General features: G+C 35.5%; 2 protein-coding genes across 2 annotated transcripts; one reads left to right on the top strand and one right to left on the bottom strand.

Moving 5' to 3' along the window:
- Positions 1–203: 203 nt before the first annotated feature.
- Positions 204–6265, bottom strand: LOC128214080 (uncharacterized). Its single transcript, XM_052920331.1, has 11 exons — positions 6168–6265; positions 5182–5264; positions 4753–4824; positions 4339–4477; positions 3227–3327; positions 2982–3056; positions 2741–2835; positions 1690–1753; positions 1426–1485; positions 1041–1232; positions 204–324 (listed from the first exon to the last, which is right to left on the bottom strand). Exons 1-10 carry the CDS (start codon positions 6205–6207, stop codon positions 1101–1103), a joined length of 861 nt encoding a protein of 286 aa, XP_052776291.1. The 5' UTR covers positions 6208–6265; the 3' UTR covers positions 204–324; positions 1041–1100.
- Positions 6266–6786: 521 nt separating this feature from the next.
- Positions 6787–15959, top strand: LOC128214079 (poly(U)-specific endoribonuclease-A-like). The gene is made up of 8 exons (XM_052920330.1): positions 6787–6911; positions 9956–10056; positions 10693–10800; positions 11092–11224; positions 11767–11868; positions 13085–13229; positions 13510–13665; positions 14184–15959. Exons 1-8 carry the CDS (start codon positions 6865–6867, stop codon positions 14286–14288), a joined length of 897 nt encoding a protein of 298 aa, XP_052776290.1. The 5' UTR covers positions 6787–6864; the 3' UTR covers positions 14289–15959.
- Positions 15960–19564: the final 3605 nt, after the last annotated feature.

Here is a 19564-nt window from a genome sequence, read left to right as displayed (position 1 = left end):
AACAAATCACGTAAATATAAATGACAATATCTAAATGTTATAAGTTATATAACTGTATTCGCTATATCACATTTTTCTCACAAATGAAATACGAATGGATTGTACAGTTCAGGTCATTCAATTTCACGAAACCGTCAATGCGATTAAAGTTGGCGGCGGCACAGTTCTCGTGGAGGCCGTCCGGGTACCCGGCATCGTTCGGCTCCCCGGGCCACCAAACGTCTGTACCCGACGCCACAGGTGTTCCGTCCACCCAGGACCATTGGCCCTCATGCCCGCGGTCCGTGGCTCCCACCCAGTACCGGATGTCGACCGGGCTCTGCGCTGTTAGACGGAAATAAGGTTTCGAATGCTAGGACACGAATATGGCTTCCTTAAGTTGAGCTGGTATTTTTCGAAGACTGGCATTCGGTAGACATTAATGTTGAACACCGAGACAGTCGAATTACTATCTTATAAAGTTGTAACTTGTATGATAAGGTAAAAGGTCAAATAAAATGAAATAAAATCATAGACTAAAGTCAGTCTTTACTTGCTTCTTTTAGGAGATATGCATACATATGAACAAAGATATACTATAACATAATTTTGAAGAATTTCAAGAAAATATATCAAACAGTTGTAACTTTACAGGTCAGCCTGTTGAGATCTTTGAAATTGCTGAAACTTAATTACATAGGGATGTGATCTGTATGCGAATTCGCGAATCCTATGCCCCCACCCCCATCCACCCACAATAAATATAAATAAAAATATAAAAAATATTTTATTGTTTTTAGCTCATAAAAAATGTTATTTGGTTGCTTTGGTTGTGATTGTTGATATTCCAATTTGCTTCAAATTTGAAGTCAGGAAAGCCCTCAAAAGAGCATCTTAAAGGCCAGTTTTTCATCTACGGCAGTGTGCTTTTGACCCGAAGAGCGCCCCAAGAACCAATGGCCGAAATGGTTTCAGCCCTCCAGCTGCCAGATCAATCACATCCCTGTTACAGGAGTGCTAATAATTCCATCAATGTGATAAAGTTAATCTCGCTAACGTACCATGAATATCTTTAAGCCAAGTATCAAACAGCGCTTCTTCGTTTTTGTTATGGAATACTATCAGGTCGCCCGCCGCCTGCCTGCAGCTTGCTCGGGCTGCGTCCCAATTGAGTTTTTCGTCCGTATGTATGCGCACACAGTAGCCCCATTCACTAAGGTATTTATACCCTCCGCTCGATTCACACGCACTTTCTGAAATTATGAGATCCTCAAAATTGTATTAATTATTTGTGCGCCGGTCACCATCCAATCTATCTGTACAGGTACATAAAAGTATGTTCTTAAGTTTTACGTAAAGCTCATTTTCTAGATATTGGCTTCTAAATACTCTAAATTTTACCGAAAACGGCAAATATATTCTAAAAATGAAAGAAATACCCCGTACCTGCGGTTTGTGGTGCTGGTGTGGTCGAAGGAGGTGTTGTTTCCTGGGGGAAATAATAGTCTGAACAGAAATATATAAAATGCAAAATGAAGGATTATCAGCTGTCAACATGCTAAAACCCATGAATATATTAAAAACTGATGTTTAATGAATACGTGTATATTGAGCTTTCTAATCTTGTCCGAAAATTTGCGAGTAATGATGAAGATTTGAATACAAAAGCCGCGCCCTAAAACGCACTGACTGAAATGAATGCAAACTTACAGTGGTGGGTTTACGTGAAGTATGTGAATCGCCAGTGCCGACCATCAGTACATTCGAACAGTTGCTAAAAAGTTGCATATCGTGTAGAAAATAGAATAATTATTATCCCTGTCAACGAAAATCAAAGCATTCGGAACTCCTCGGCCATTTTTATCGAAACAACCTCACATCAGTTGAAGTAGTTCGTACATTTTTTAATTATATCATTTATTAAATGTAGTGTTTTAGAGTTGTATTTATTGATCTAAGTTCAAATTGATTGTCAGTAAAGTGTATTATTGCAAACATAATTGATATTGCCAAGACTTAAGTAATAAAGTTTAACTGCAAAATAAAATTACTACGCGATCTACATGCAGCGGACTTAAACGTTCCACGTTTTGAGTATGTAAACCGTCCAAATACATCCGAGGTGTTTTCGATAAAATGGCCGAGGAGCTCCGAATGGAATCTAAGCTCACCGACTGAAGACAAGTTTAGGTTGAGTACTCAAAGCCTGGTTAAATACAACGCCCAACCCCCTCCCGCAGTGAACTCCTGTTTTCACTGACCGTTCCAGGGCGGTAACTCCTACTATATTATATATATGGGCGTTGTATAAAATATGTTGTATAAATTATATGTATATTATATTTTGGTGCTCCTTAAGTTTTGTTAAGTGTCTGTTAAGCCTTTATCTTGTGCCTGGTTAAGGTTTTGGCTACTGGTCTTGTCCTCGTATATTGTTTTATTGTTATCGCAAATGATCCAGTTTTTACCACGTAATACAACACGACAGTAGATAAAATCATCCAACCGGGAACATTTTGTCAGTTTGTTATCCGATCGGGTAACAAAGCGCCAATTTTTCATATAATTTAGTAAAATAGGATTCTTTTCTCAAAGGGGTCAAGCATATGTCAGTTTTGACAAAATATTTATTGTAGGTGAATCCCCTTGTTTGCCGACCACTGATAAAGCAGAAATAACTTTTTTATTGTAACCAAGGGCGATCAAGATTATCCGACGATGACATTAAGATTAAAGCTTGAGGTGGAACATGAACACTTACTTGTTACAATAGTCGTCATCGCAGCAACCCAAACAGTCGGGCGCAGCCCTCCGCCCTATCACATCCGCGTAATTACGCCGTAACGCTTCGCATGTCTGTAAAGAGTAAACAAGAATCGCTTAATGATAGATTGCTTCCAGGCCTGTATACCATTCAATATTTTAGTTATAATTTCGATTGCATTTAATTACATGTAAATGATTTTATGTACATTCATTTTATACCCGATTCAGTGCCTTACCTGTTTGGATCCACATTTTGATGTGTATCTTTTATCTCCCGTCAATGGATTGTAATCAGACGACAAAAAGCATTCCTGAAAAGTGAAAACATATGTGCAAAACTCATAAATGACAGTTTAAAATTGCAAACTACTCCACACATAGTTCGTTGACAATATGGTGCTTTTTATAACTTATGTTTGATCGTTTGTTTACAGACAAGATGTAAAGAAAAAGTCAAATGGGATTTAAAGGTTAGCCGTACCTCGTCCTGGGTACAGACGGAGACGAATTCACATGCGTCTGGTGACACAGATACGTCACAGGTAACGCAGATTGGTCCGCGGGAGGGGCGGTCAAGAAGGGCTGAAACGAAGAGATCATGTTAATACCATTTCATGACGGGACACCGTTTTGTTGAGCTATAATTGTATACTTCAAAAGTTGTAAAATCTGATGTCGATGACACCATTTAGCATTATCATAGTATACACCAATCAATGTGTTGCCCCCACACCCAGCCCCTAGTGGTTGGCACGCCAAAGGTATTTAGATTTCTTTCTAAATCCTTCGCCGGGAGCCGGGAAATTTGTAATAAACATCCCTGGGTTCAACTGTGTTGCATGCATCAAAAATCCTTTTTTGGGGGGGGGGAATGGGGACAAATCTATTTTCCGGGTGACGGTCTCCCTGGTTTCGAATTATTGTCTGTTGGTAATCACCGGTTGTCTAATAAAGAAATATTACACAACACTGAGGGTCATATGACATTATAAGGACCGGCTAGTCCAAATAATTGTACGTTGACGGATTTTTTTAGGTTTTTGATATGGCAAGTTAGGGATTGGAAGAATACCGTATAACACGTCTATTATTTTAGACTAAAGGACCGGCCAGTCAGCCAACGAAGGTGGTGTGTAAATATTTCTTCTATTGTACCGAACACTTTGTTTTGCCATTCAATAGTTTAAAGCACTTCACATGTGTTTTATTGAACATAGCGTTTACTTGCGACAATTTTTGCCGTTGTGAAAAAAGCAAGCCACACTTACAAGTTGTATGACGTCAGCGGTCCATATTACATTTTGGCGAGGTCCAGACCAGCCAAAATATGATATGGACCGCTGACGTCATAAAACTGGATTTTTATCAAAATACATTGATATACGGACCGATTAACTTTAAATATACAAAGAAGGGACACATTTATGTAAGGTATAATATAAGCCCTTATATGTCTGCATTGGGAGGTGCACTAGGTGTAGAATAATGAAATGACTTTTGCATTTTACCACAATCCTTAGCATAGGGTTAGAGTTTCTAAGCCATCGTGACTTTTTATAATCAAAATGATATGAAGAAAAACGCTTTCATTACGTTTTGCGCCACAGCCCTGGTTATTGCAGAATTCTCCACGACAGCACTCAATGCACGTGACAATATCGCCGGGAATGCGAGGGGAGATGATGACGTCATGTAAGGGACTCATCTTAACGCTTCCTGCACCTGGGCACCTCTGGAACATATGCATTTTCTCGAAACTTATGAAATGATTCGAAATACAATCGAAATATATAAGGATACATGAACATAATCATTAGTTGACAATGTTTTTGAGATGCCCTTGTTTTGAAGTCGGCTAAATTCAAAGCAACATCATTATCTTTGTGGAATAGGCCAGTATAAAGGCAAAGTTGAAGGAAAATCATTATTGAAAGCATACACTGTTTCCTTGGGAAAATAACATGTAAATGCATGTACTTCATCATACTAGATTTGTCGTAGATTTACCGGGTTGGACATGCATCCAGAGTCGTAGACGATGTGGCCATTGTCCGTCACAATCTGGGTGGTGTGACAAGTCTGCGAACAAAAAGAAATCAGCACATTGGCGAAGATTCGCATGATGAAAGTAAAATAACACTGGTACACGATTACCTGAGCAGTATGTGTAGTTTCACAGAGGAGCCGGAATGATTGCCTAAAATTGTATAAATGTCAAAAAGAAATGATTATTATATTTTTAGATTAGCATACATGCGTGTAGGATCATCCCTGAAGGCATTATACCATCAAACAAAGAAGGTAGCGACTACAACAACAATGATTATTATGTCACTGTAGTAATTGTACGTCGAGGGATGTTTTCACTTTTGTTGGCAAAATCTAATAATCTCGACTTTTTAGCGACTTGTTTACTGCTACTTTTTTAAGCCATACCTCGTGTTCGTTGCAAAGGATAGTGTGGCTACAGTCGCTGGGTGAGGGCATTCGGCTGCAGTCATAACACATCTGCCCAGCTCCTGCAGGCAGAGGAATACACGGAATCCGCGATATACATGCATTTTTTTTATTTAGCGCTGGCGTCAAGTAACCGTAAACTGTTGAGCATCAAAGTATGTTTTAGGATTACAAACATCAGACATTACTTTGCCAAGATAAAGCTACAGTAAGCTCAAAGACAAGCGATCGAATGTTCCAAAGTGTGTCTACACTTACACTTCGTGTATTTTAGAGTTTCATGATGGCGTTTTAAATAAAATATGAAGCGAAACAATCCATATAAATTGCACAGCGATCTAAAGAAATTCAACGCACAGTTTTGCGTTCTACAATACTATTTTAAGAATATTTCATTTTGGTTTCATTCTGTAATTTGCCCTGAAATAAGTGAGAACACACGATGTATTTATTTGATTGAATGTACATGTATTCTATCTATGTCATTTGATCCTAGAGGCCTTTCACTACCAATTCAACAATTGACTTGACTTGGACTAAAAAGGACTTAACAATCACTCCAATGCGTTATTTACATTGTTGTATCGATTTTTTAGTATGTATTATGACTGATTTATGTAATTTCGGTACTAATAGTCAGTTCGCACTTATTTGTGAGAACGATTGTCAGTTTTTAAAGCTAGCAGGTATATCGCCAATCAGATTAAAATAATATCCTCACAATCAGCAAGCAATGGCGGCCATGCATTTTATGTTAGATAAGTATTTCATGAAAGAAGATTTCAGTTTTAAGTGTTTTCTGTGGTAAATATATAAAATAAGAACAGTGCTTCATTGACTAAAGTTGAATAAACTTGATCTTGATTTTTACGCCAAATTGACTTTGGCTCTACCGCGGCTCACATGAGCATTTATAAAAAAATAATGGATACTATAAAACAAGAATCATGTGTTAGATGGCTTACGTGCATAAGCGAGTTGAAGTGCAAACAAAATAATCTTCATGTTACTTCCTTGGTTTCGTCTATAATAGATTATAAAATGTCAATACTAGTAGGTCAGCATTCTGTACAAGTATTGTTATCTTATCGTGACAGTAATACCAAAATTACAGCGGGAACACAGCGCATCGACATTAAAGCAGTATGGCCATTTGGACCATTACATGGCCAGCTACATATTGGAAGGATAAAACCTTGAATATCGCGTTGTGCTTTTATAGAGAAATCAGTCGACGCGCAGTATCAATTTCAAGTTCAGAGCAAGAGCCTCAATTTGATATTTATGCATTCGCCTTACTTCATTTTTCTTTCTTAAATTTGGAAATCAGTAGGCACTATTATAATGATCCAGTTTTAAATAATTTGATCAGTCTTTTAAAACATTTCATTTTGGACTTGGACAAAGCGACCACAAAGTGCGCGATGACGATAAGCACCAAATTACAAAACGTAATATTGTTGGTTGCAACCAACACTATGCACAGTAGGATATGAGCTTTTGCATATACATTATTTTCTCAACCACATTGTGATTGGCTCGTGTTTATCCATTTTAACCAATCGGACGTAATCTCTCTTCAGAAGAAACGTCAACTGTCGAAGCAGAATCGGTGCAGAATCACAACGTGACAGTTTTCTGCATTTTTCGCAGATATTAACAATGGCACAATATAAACAGCGTCAAAATAGGTTTAGAAATGAAAGAGGGTATGTTCTACATCCAGGTTGTTTGTTCATTCACAATTCGTTGATTTGGTATTTTACAGATAGCAACCGGCCAACGCCTATATTATAACGGGATACTGGACTAGTCTAAAATAATAGACGTGTTATACGGGATTCTTCCAGTCCCTAACGTCTAAACGGGAATGTGCAAAAAACGGGGGTGTTTTAAACATATTGAAATTGTTTTAAGTGAAGTATTTTATTGTTGAAATTGATCATAAAGAGTAATATTCATATTTTACCATGTCAGTGAAATGTTATTTTGCACTAAACAAGCATTTAATGCATAAAAACAAGTTGTTTACCTTTCCAATAAAACGAAAGTTGACTGACACAAACAACAATTATGCGAAGGGGAACAACTCGATACAATCGTAATAACTCAGCCTCCTCCGACAAAGCTTCGAGATAGACCTCTTTATACAATCATAACAACTCGGCCATGGCCGAAATGTTCCGAGCAATTTAAAACTGTGCCCTGAAGCCTTGCAGGTGCCCTTCATGTATATATCGTTATGTTTTGACAGAATGAAATGAAGAAAAGCCATCAAACTCATAATTAGAAGTTGGATATTTATTTTTTGTGTACGGAACTAAATATAAAATAACATTATCTGGTAATATTTCTTGTTTTTATGATATTTTATAGACGCTATATGCTTTAACCCGGAATCCTGATCGGAACAACTACCCACTTTTGATACTAAACAATTTGTACCTGAAGGATTTGCCATATCAAAAATCTAAAAAAAATCCGTCAACATACAATTATTTGGACTAGATACTGGACTTAACCGAAATACGATTATTTACCGAAAGACGGATAAAATTATCGAAAGACGCATGAAAGTTACCGAAAGACGCATTCTAATGTATTTATTTTTTAATAATCCTGTATATATAATGATTATATGCATTGTAGCCAAAAATTATAAAAAAATATTTAGAAATAATGACTTTATTGACAAAAGAATTTCCATGTTTTAGTCAAATAGAGTTATCTGCCATCGTCAACCGAAATATGATTGATGGATATGGTTAAACTGGAGTAAAAATGCAAGAAAGTTACCGAAAGACGCCTTTTAATATGATTTTATGCATTGTAGCCAAAAATTATAAAAAAATATCTTGAAATAATGGGTATATTGACAAAAGAATTATCTTTATTTAGTCGATAAGAGTATTCTCCCGTTGTCAATTGAAATACGATTTTTGGATATGTTTAAGGTGAAGTAAAAACATGACAAATACATACAGTTAACAGGGCTGCAGTTAACTTAATACTAAATTTTGATTTTATTTTTCATCATTTCTTTACATACATGACATATAAGCTATAGAAAATGCACATTGCAAACAGCAATGCTAATGAAATGAAAATACACCTTGTGTTACAAACAAATGTGTCACACAATACAAAACAATAAAATTGACATTGAGTTATAAGAATATATTAGGAATAACCTTTGAATGCACCATGCGTAAATATGATCATGAAGAAAAGATAGTTGTTTCTACCTAAGTTCATATTGGCAAAAATGTTGACAATGCCCTGAATCGAGTTTAATTATTATGTGCAATAATTATCATTGGTAACTATGTAGATATCTTCATTGTTGAAATAGCACAAGGAAACTCATCCATCTTTAGGGATTCCAGAGTGTAAAGTTCTATTAATTTGGACCCCTTTAATACCATCAGCAATAACTTACCTTTTTACTCGCGATTGTTATTTATGAATCTTCAAATGAAGCCGTCTATTTGTGTGAAATTCACCCGCAATTATAAATGTACACAAACTGCGGTCCTTTAATGCGTAATTATTATGGTATTTACTCAACACGTGTCACAGAGCCGAAAAAGGTTTAGCCAAATTAACACACTTCCAATTATACCAAACTGTCCCCGAAGAACGTGCCGCTACTTTGTGTGGTGTCATATACCGGGTGATAATTATGTTGTTTTAAACATCGCCTGATTTTGTGTATTTGATGTGGTCTGGTTAATATTGTCCATAAGTAAGCAAATTTATTTGAAGATGAGAACTTCGCTGTTTAAAAACTTCTTTTTCCAACTCTCATAAATTACCATACTATATTATACTTTGAAAGCCCTAAACTATACATCTAAGCTTGTTTATAAGAAACGATTTTAACGACACATTCGACCTTTTTCAACAGCAATGTTTCAAATATATTCCTAAATATTTTCAAATGCTGTTTATTGATCTAACATTTCCATAAGAATATAAATGCTATTTTTTGAATCATAATTCATAATCATTTTTATAATAAAAAAAAACTAATAAGTTAATTTTAACTGACGTGTTAAATCGTCTTTCGGTTGGCGAAGGGAGACAAATATTTCACTGACATATTGTCTTTATTCAAATTGACCAATGAGTAAATATTTTCATTAACTTTTTCATTTTTATGTGTGTGTTTTAGTTATATGAATATTACGAGGTCATCATTAATTGGAATTATTGTGTATTTTGGAAGATTTTATTTGACTTTCGGTTGGCGAGTTGGCACGCGGAATTCGATCCCGAAAACTGAAATTCCAACTGCCTATAACATCATTATATTTTGATATTTTTCTCTAAAATTTGGTTTGGTAATGTATTTTTATAATATTAATATAAAAACAATAAAAAAAATGCATTCGAAGGTGTCTTTCGGTAATTTCATGCGTCTTTCGGTAATTTTACCCGTCTTTCGGTAAATAATCATATTTCGGTAAGTCCAGTAAATTGCATTCAAATACTGAACCAGTCTCGGGCTCTCCAGGTTTAAACACATTCTGTTTAAATTTTTGGAGTCCAGCTGGATTAGTCCACTTCAATGTACATCATGAGTTTTTAAAGATTTTTGCATTAGGTGAGATAAAATCAAGGTGTCCAGGAGTTACAGATAAATTCATAATGATACAATAAGGAGAAATATTTCTTACTATAGTTTTACAGTGAAAGTGTGTGCACATCTTTACAACTTGTGTATCATTTGACTATTTTCAATTTCTTTTAGGTTTGAGCCAGATGAGGAGCTGTCTGCTATCCTGACAAAACTCTGGGAGCTGGATGAGAACAAGTGCTACCCAGGGGACGACTTTAATATTGACCTCCAAAGTATGCTCTTTTATCCAAGTTATAAATGTAACAGACTAAACAAATTGCTATGTGTGCCTGTCTGGTCCCTATGTGTACCTATCTGGTCCAAAAACACGACCTCTCGGTCTGAAAGCGAACACCTTACTGCATCGCTATAAAAACAAGCTCTATAGCGAGACAGTTTAAGTGCAGCTATATACATATGGAATACCAAGTTACATAAACGTTTTCACAGCCTAAAATGTCAATGTTTATATTGAATTAGTGATTCATTTTAAAACTTGCTTGAATGTGTCTCTTGAAATTGAATATATGAGAACCATTTGAGTATAGCAGGTTAATGCATGCATTAGTAATCATAAATGCATGCATTAACCTACTGTAATTTTATGCAACAGGATACAAGTAATTTACAGATAGTTTAGGAAAAACAATTGACAATAGAACTGGGAGTACACAGAAAAAAATGAATCATTGCTATAGTATTACACAAACAATGCAACTATTAGTGACTAGTATTTACATTTAAATTGTGGTCACTATGGGAGTGATAGATATATAAAATTGATTATGATTTTTTGAGAAAATGTCCAATAGTAATTGACAGAATTATTTGTTTTTATTGAAATTGAAGAACACTACAATTTTGTTCAGGGTATGTGACAAATGCGAGGGAATGTGTTGATGACTCCAGGGATTCCAGATACCCTCTCTTCGAGTTCCTAGATGAAGATAGAGTCTTTGCCAGAGAGACCTACCAAAGTAGGAAAACATTTTTTTCCACTTTATAAAGCAAACAAATTATAGCTGCAACTTGTATAGCAATTGACTCAAGTATGTCATGCCATTATACTTTCTTATTGTACCGGTAAACATTTATTTTCACTTCATTTTTCATCAGTCTTCTAATATGAAATGAATAATTTTCTATTACCGGTACATTCAAATGGTTCAAGGTTTTTTAGCCCATGTAAAGTGAATCAGTAACTTTCTCAGAAAAAAGAACACAGAAAAACCCTAAACCATTTTAGATATCATCATTTTATGTCTCAGCGTTCCGAGCCTTGTTGGATAACTACGAGATGCAGTGTGGTGTCCAGGAGGAAGTCACATTTGAAGAGAAGACAGAAAACCGAGCCTTCATCAATGCCATCATGGAGACAGAGGTCATGAAGGAATGTCACAGGTTGATTATTAATTTTTAACTTACATGCATTTTGTTACACTAGATATAAGGAATAAGCGTTTAGACATTTATTTTTTTCTAACAAGTTATGCAACAAAGCCTCTTGTCTAACAAATACAAAAATATAAAAATCATCAACGCCATAGTAGTGACTCATAGATGTGAATTTTAAAGAAATGTTGATTTGACATAGAATTCATCTTAACTTTTTTGTCTGAATGTACTAAATGTTTATGAATTTATGTCTGAACAGTATCTGAAATGCATTTGTTCAGATTTTGATTAAATTTATATCAAGTTTAATGTGAACACGAGCATCTAAGAATAGAATCGCTAACCTCAGTTTTTAATAAAACTATTTATTATCAGTGTTTCATACAACATTAAGACATTATAAAGATTGAAATAATATAAAGCTGAAAATAAAAAATAAGAATTTGCCTTGAACAGTTTAACAGTTATATTGTTTCTGCACTCACGGCTACAACAATCAGTTGAGATTCATTTGTGAATTTGATACAAATGTACATGTGCTAATTCAGGTACTTGGTAGAGAAAGGAAAGGCCCCAGCGGAGGTGGACAAGTTCAAGTGTCAGCTGTACAATCTCTGGTTCATGCTCATTCGGAGAACCAAGGGAGACAGGTAAGGTCAAGGTTACAGTCGTTTTTATTATATAAGTACCTATCATGTGTTTCCGGTACGGATAGAAAAATCTGACCCGAGGGCACGGGCGTTAGCCGGTAACGAGGCTTGCCGAGTTACCGGTCACGCAGCGTGCCGGAGGGTCGGATTTTTCGATCCGGACCGGAAAAACATGATTGATATTTTTTCTTGCATACCTAAAATTATGAATTTATGGAAAATGAACTTTCGTACATTTACACCAAAAAGCGCGTGCGACGTTGTTTACTGACGTCATAGAGCGCAGTAATTTTAAATAACTAAAAATAGCGTTTTTTACGATGAGTTATTTTCAATTTTAATTAAAAGTCTTGCAAACATATATATTTGATTGCGGTTTATTAAAATGGCATTCTATATCTTTCATAAACCATACAATAAATGAAATAAGAAGTGGCGCGTTATTGCGCGTGACTCATCTTACATGGGGTATGTAAGATGGGTTTTTCCAGCACTGGTCACACGACCGGAAACACACGTCCGGTATACAAGAATGCAGATATCTGTTACACCTGTTTGTATAATTCTAGAAAAATGATTGAACGTGTAGTAATTCACACATCATGTTCAAGTGTTAGCCGTACAATCTCTGGTTTATTCTCATATTGAGAACCAGGGAGAAAGGTATGGTCAAGGTCACTGTACACTTTCATTTTTGCAAATATACATGTACTAGTATCTGATTTTTTTCTTTTAGAATTACCCATGATGATTGAATGTACCGTATTGTAGTTGGAAGGAAAATTTCAAGTGTCATCTGGTTTATGCTTGACATAACTATGTGTGTTTAAGTGAGTTTAGCAATGGGTTTAATGATCAAGTGAATTGACATAAGATTTATGTAGAATCAAGAAACTGGACAAGTTCAAATACTAGTTTAATAATGTCTTTTTTATTACGTGTTCAGAAAACCAAGGCCACAGTTACTATAAGAATGGACATAAATGTGTATATGTATAACATCCACATGTTTGTCAAATCAAGTGGGCAAGTTTTATGTACATGTAGTATTGTGACCTTTTAAGTTCAACATCTGTACAACCTCTTGTTGGTAACATACAACTTCATATTGCTAGTCAATGGGTGAATGTGAAAAGGTAGTAAGTGACATTGAATAAAGAAGTAGATAGAATCTCGTAAATGTTGCCCCACAAAATGTGTCATATTTTGTTTAAAGGGACTTTGACTCAAGCAGCTTTGAGCACGTGTTTGTGGGTGAATGTCGTAATGATGAATTTATTGGGTTGCACAACTGGATCCAGATCTACCTACAGGAGAAGGCTGGGAAAATTGACTACCATGGATACTTTCGCCGGGAAACCGTGAGTGTATTTATAATACCCTGCACATATGAAGGGAATTTATATTACTGGGTAGTATTCATAAAGCTTCTTAAGTCATTTCCTAACTTAAGACACTTTCCTTATTTCAGTATGTCTTTAATCCTATGAAATCAGAACTTAAGAATTTCCAAAATACATTCTTTTCATTGACCTTGTTGAAAAAAACAACATACTAGTTAAAAATAATTATATATATCTTTTAATTTGACGATGAAATTTAAAATGTCAACATGTGATTTCTCAATACTTATTTTCACAGATCAAAGATGATGAGTTCCCCCGTCTGATGGCAATCCAGTTCACAGTGACGGGATGTGACGGCGGAGAGAAGGAGAAGCCCATGTGTTCCACTTTCCTGGGAACAAGTCCTGAGTTCGAGATTGCAGCATACACCCTGTGTTTCTTCACAAAACAGGTAGGAACCAGTTGAAATCAGATGGTTGGTGTGTCGGCTCCAAACAATGGTTGACAAATAGTGATTACTTTATCCTGTGTCATCCTCATCTTTACTCTATCATTTCTGATTGGATTACTTATTGTAGTCTTTAAACAAAGTAAGCCTTTTTACTGACTTCTTGTAGAGTCTTTAAACTTGGTATGCAAGTTTGTCATGGTCAGAGGGTGATGAGGTTAGTAGGTCAAGGTCATGGTGACCTTTGTGCACCCAACAGGAAAAACATTTGATTTGCAGAATTTTGAGGACAAATTTAGGTGGAAAGGGATCAACGGATCTACATAAGCTGCTCTAGATCTTGTTTCCTGATCTACAAGACCATTTATGCCAATTTATTTTTCATGCATTGTATTTACCATGTTATGATACTGAATAAATACTGCTCAAACTAACATAAGATAAGTTTTATTTTGAATTGGCAAGACATTTTTCATACAAAGATGTGATCAATACATGACGCTTTGTGTTCCATGTTACAGGGTGTTACTGACGTTCAACTGGGCGAGTATGAAGTGGAGGTGGCCACCATGCCCCTCGGGCCCAAAAACATCGGCACAGCCTATATATCAGCGGCTAGGATGTAGGGAACCAAGTTATAATGGTCCAGCTTGGAATCTCACTTTTGCTCATATTGTTATACAATATATCAAATCTGTTGTTGGAATTTAGAGTATTAGATACACTTTACCAGTATGTTTCAATGTAGAAACTTTATTTACACTTTTACTTATATTCAAAACAAGTCAGATAATTTGTTTAAGTTGATGCTTTTGAAGTGATATAAGATTTATTTATGGCAATGAGCTTTGTGATAATAAATATGTTGTATAATTTTTATTCAATTTTTAAACCAGTAGTTATAAATAATAATGTTAACAAGCTTTTCTCTTCTTGCCAGTATAGTCCACCATCTTGCTAAAATTTGATATGTTCCGTAATATGGCTCAGGTTTTTGAAATTTCGGGTATTAGATACACCTTGCCAGTATGTTTTGATGTAGGAACTTTGATTATACTTTTACTAATATTAGAAACATGTCAAATATTTGGTAATAATGGTAGATGCTTCTGAAGTAATATTTGATTGATTATCGTCAGCTTTGTGATAATAAATATGCTGTATAATTGTATTCGCTTTTTTATAATCACTAGAAAAAAAAGATTATGTTGACAAGCTCTTCCCTCCTTGCCAGAATAGTCCCCATCTTGCTAATATTTGATTTGTTATATTAATTTATCTCAGGTATTTTACTCTGTATTATCATGTACTCTTTGGTAATTTTCCATTTGGTTCAAGGCTTTGTAATATTCGTGCACTTTGTATAAACTAGTTGTAGCTATATGTTTTTCTCTTCTCATCTGCCAATTATTGCACTCACAACCTGATGAATTGGTGTTATTCTCTATTGCAATTTTTATTTTACATGTACATATTTTGGCACATACTTATGTACTTAAAATTAAAGTTTAATTTTTTCTGTATTTTTTAAGTGACACTCTTATTCAAAATCAATACATACACATGTATAACAAACATAAATTTTGAGTGATACACCTTTAACTTCTTGCTAAATAATGCCTTTATGGAAAATATTAAATACTGATAATTAATCTCGGTATTCTTCATAAAAACCATTGTTTTTGACATTTATTCATCCTTTGTTGGTATATTAACACAATTATATTAATTGTGGTAAATCTTATATGGGAGTAAGGGTGCCTTTTTAAGTGTGTTCATTTTTCAGTAAAATGTTTCCTGTGCATATTTTGGATAATTTCTGAGTTTTTCAATATCAACTCTCTGCATGTATTTTTTCATGTGCTTTATATTTCTATTTACAGAAGGCAATGTTTATGATTATTTAATAATTTTTTATACATTTAAAGGAATCAGATATCTGTGCAATTTAACCCAAGTAAGCACTTAATGTTTTTGACAATTTTTTTTGTTATTTTACTGATATATATGTAGTTGTTTGTTCCAAATTGAAATTTACTCGGCATACATGGTTGTGTATGCCTACCAGGTTGAAATTTTCTTGTGCAATGTCTTCTTATAATGTTGTTAATTTTATATTTTTATACTGCCCTTCCGTACATGACCTGTTACAATATCTTTATGTTAATGAATGATTTATCGCCTTTATTATTAAATGGTGCTCTGATCCGGTTGTGGTTTCATTTTTAGTTTGTACAATTTGTATGCATCTATCTTTGATATTATATATATTACTAAGCAAGAATAATAAATATTCACTAGTCCTTCCATGTTGTTCATTCTTTGGTCATTTGATGACATAATGGAATAAACAGTAAAAACGACATTCTGACCTTTTACCCCAAAGAGGCTTAACACCAGATGATGCATTGCAAAAGAAAAGAAGTTTGTCAAAAACTTACCTAAAATTGACGTCGTTGTGTAAAACTCGCTGAATCTTTCTAACTGATGTATCACATCGATTACGATGGTCATGCATCTTTGGTATTTTTTGCACTTTTTTCCAATTCTAAATTTACTAGGATTGTATATTATGTAAAACCCAGTAAGTTTAAAAATAGCATCTGTTAATTTATCTGTACTCATAAACTAATATGATTTAAACTTGGAAACCATTATGTGCTATTTTAAACAGGGAATCACAGATGAGACAGTAACATATGATTGTTGGGTTTATTATTTTAACCATGTAAAGTGATGTATTATCGGCCTCCTACTAGCTTGCATTAACAATTCTATGCAAACACTGTATTTGCCGATATTTGGACCATCTGGTGTCTAGCCCCTTTAAAGATATGTTGCTGGAACACATCCCCTGCAGAAAGACACGCTATGGTGATTATTGAAGCTAAGCTATTTGAAAGTCCAACAGTTTAGGATTGAATACACATTGAATTTTGTATGTAGATACTTGTAGAATGGATAAGAAAACCTGATTTTTTACTCCACTCCAAAATGAGGCCATGGCCTTGAAGTGATATCATTCATGATAAAGTTTAGCAATTTATGAACCAGTTTTATGAGTGTCACGTACCTATCAAGAAATAGACTGAGTTTCTGTGGTTTAGCTTATCACTTTATAAATAACTAATCACTACGAAGAGCATCATCTTTTTTCAATGGTTAAGTTATATAAGATTTAAACCCTTTACTCAGAGGAGTTTAGCACTAACTAGTGTAAAACCTGCAATAATAGCTTACTGAACCAACTGCTGTACACGCAGTTCAGAAAAAAACATTTGTTTTAAGTGAAACATAATCATACAAAATTCTTGTAAAAAAAATGTACTTCTGCATTGTCTATTAAGTTAATAATGCTGACATAAGGACTTAATTGCTGTTAGATTTCACAGGTTAAGAACATTTATTTTGTTCATAGTTATTTGTGGTTACTGGAAGTTTAAATTCTAAATGAAATTTGCCTTGTATGTGCCTGGGAGGGCTCTTCATGTCACCTACATGTGGTGAAAAATTATTCTAAATACTTGGGAGTTCTAGACCAGAAAGCAAAACTGGTTATCTGAATTCTGACCTGAATGATTCCTATGCCTTAACAGTGAAGGTATATCTGTTGAACATGGTACCATCTTCACTTTTTAGCCAAATGCGGTGAACATAATTATTACATTTGTGCCGCATTATTTCAAAATCCATGAGGGTGGAAAGTTATGGAATGGACAAGTAAGAGAGCTGCAAAGTGAATGCCAAAAAAAGTCTGTTGATGATTTTCCCCAGTCAAACCAGAGGCATAACTTCACAATTCTTGAAGTCAAGAATAATGGGCCTTACTCTTCATTTCACTGGCAAGTGGCAACAAATGTGTCAACTTCCATTGGAATAGCTTTGCACATATAATAAGTTATGGCTTAGATTCAAGTTTTGCAGGACCAGTGACAACAATGTATGCCAATACCTAGACTTTCTCCTCTGAAAAATAGCAAAGCTAAACATGTTGACATTTGACTCCCGAGTATGGGCATGACCATACAGCTATGTGGGCTTGACATGTGCTATGACCATACAGCTATGTGGGCTTGACATGTGCTATGACCATACAGCTATGTGGGCTTGACATGTGCTATGACCATACAGCTATGTGGGCTTGACATGTGCTATGACCATACAGCTATGTGGGCTTGAGATGTGCTATGACCATACAGCTATGTGGGCTTGACATGTGCTATGACCATTCAGCTATGTGGGCTTGACATGTGCTATGACCATACAGCTATGTGGGCTTGACATGTGCTATGACCATACAGCTATGTGGGCTTGACATGTGCTATGAGCATACAGCTATGTGATTTGAACATGTGCTATGACCATACATCTATGTGGGGTTGAACATGTGCTATGAACATACAGCTATGTAACCTGAACATGTGCTATGTGCATACAGCTATGTGACTTGAACATGTGCTATGACCATACTATGTGACTTGAACATGTGCTATGAGCATACAGCTATGTGGGCTTGAACATGTGCTGTGACCTAATTGCTATGTGGGCTTGAACATGGGGTATGACCATAGTTACAGCTATGTGGGGTTAAATATGAGCGATGACCATACTGCTATGTGGGCTTGAACATGTGCTATGAGCATACAGCAATGTGGGCTTGAACATGTGCTATGAGCATAGAGCTATGTGGGCTTGAACATGTGGTATGACCATACAGCTATGTGGGCTTGAACATGTGCTATGAGCATAGAGCTATGTGACTTGAACATGTGCTATGAGCATACAGCTATGTGGCTTGAACATGTGCTGTGATCATACAGCTATGTGGGCTTAAACATGTGGTATGACCATACAGCTATGTGACTTGAACATGTGCTGTGACCATACTGCTATGTGGGCTTGAACATGTGCTATGAGCATTCAGCTATGTGACTTGAACATGTGCTATGAGCATACAGCTATGTGACCTGAACATGTGCTATGAGCAAACAGCTATGTGACTTGAACATATGCTATGACCATACAGCTATGTTGGCTTGAACATGTGCTATGAGCATACAGCTATGTGACTTGAACATGTGCTATGACCATACAGCTGTGTGACTTGAACATGTGCTATGACCATACAGCTATGTGACTTGAACATGTGCTATGAGCATACAGCTATGTGACTTGAACATGTGCTGTGACCATACTGCTATGTGGGCTTGAACATGTGCTATGACCATACAGCTATGTGGGCTTGAACATGTGCTGTGACCATACAGCTATGTGACTTGAACATGTGCTGTGACCATACTGCTATGTGGGCTTGAACATGTGCTATGACCATACAGCTATGTGACTTGAACATGTGCTATGACCATACTGCTTTGTGGGGTTGAATATGTGCGGTGACCATACTGCTATGTGGTCTTGAACATGTGGTATGACCATACAGGTATGTGGGCTTGAACATGTGCTATGATTATACTGCAATTTCAGCTTGAACATGTACTATGAGCATCATCACATGTGAAGAATATTGTGTGCAGTTACTTCAGACATCAACAAGACGGCAATGCGGCCATGCCGCATTAAAGCCGGATTTTTTATTTAACAATGCAATTTTGCAAACCTAGGATTTGAGCTAGTGACCTAGTATTTTTAACCAAAAAGACCCATATTTATACTTATCGGAGATATCGTACATACAAATAACCTGATCAACAGAAACTGTTCCATTTGTTTGAGGAAAAATGAACTTTTTATAAATACATCAGCTTTTCCAATAAGATCTGTCCCAGAGACCTAGTTTTTTTTACCCTAGATGAAACACTGTATTATCGAAAAATTGATGTACACAAATAATTTTAAAGTTAATTTAAATTAAAAAAATTGAAAAATATGGGTAGATATGAAA

This window comes from Mya arenaria, chromosome 13 (genome assembly GCF_026914265.1).
Source record: "Mya arenaria isolate MELC-2E11 chromosome 13, ASM2691426v1".
Lineage (NCBI taxonomy): Eukaryota > Metazoa > Mollusca > Bivalvia > Myida > Myidae > Mya > Mya arenaria.
This window is presented reverse-complemented; position numbering and strand designations above follow the sequence as displayed.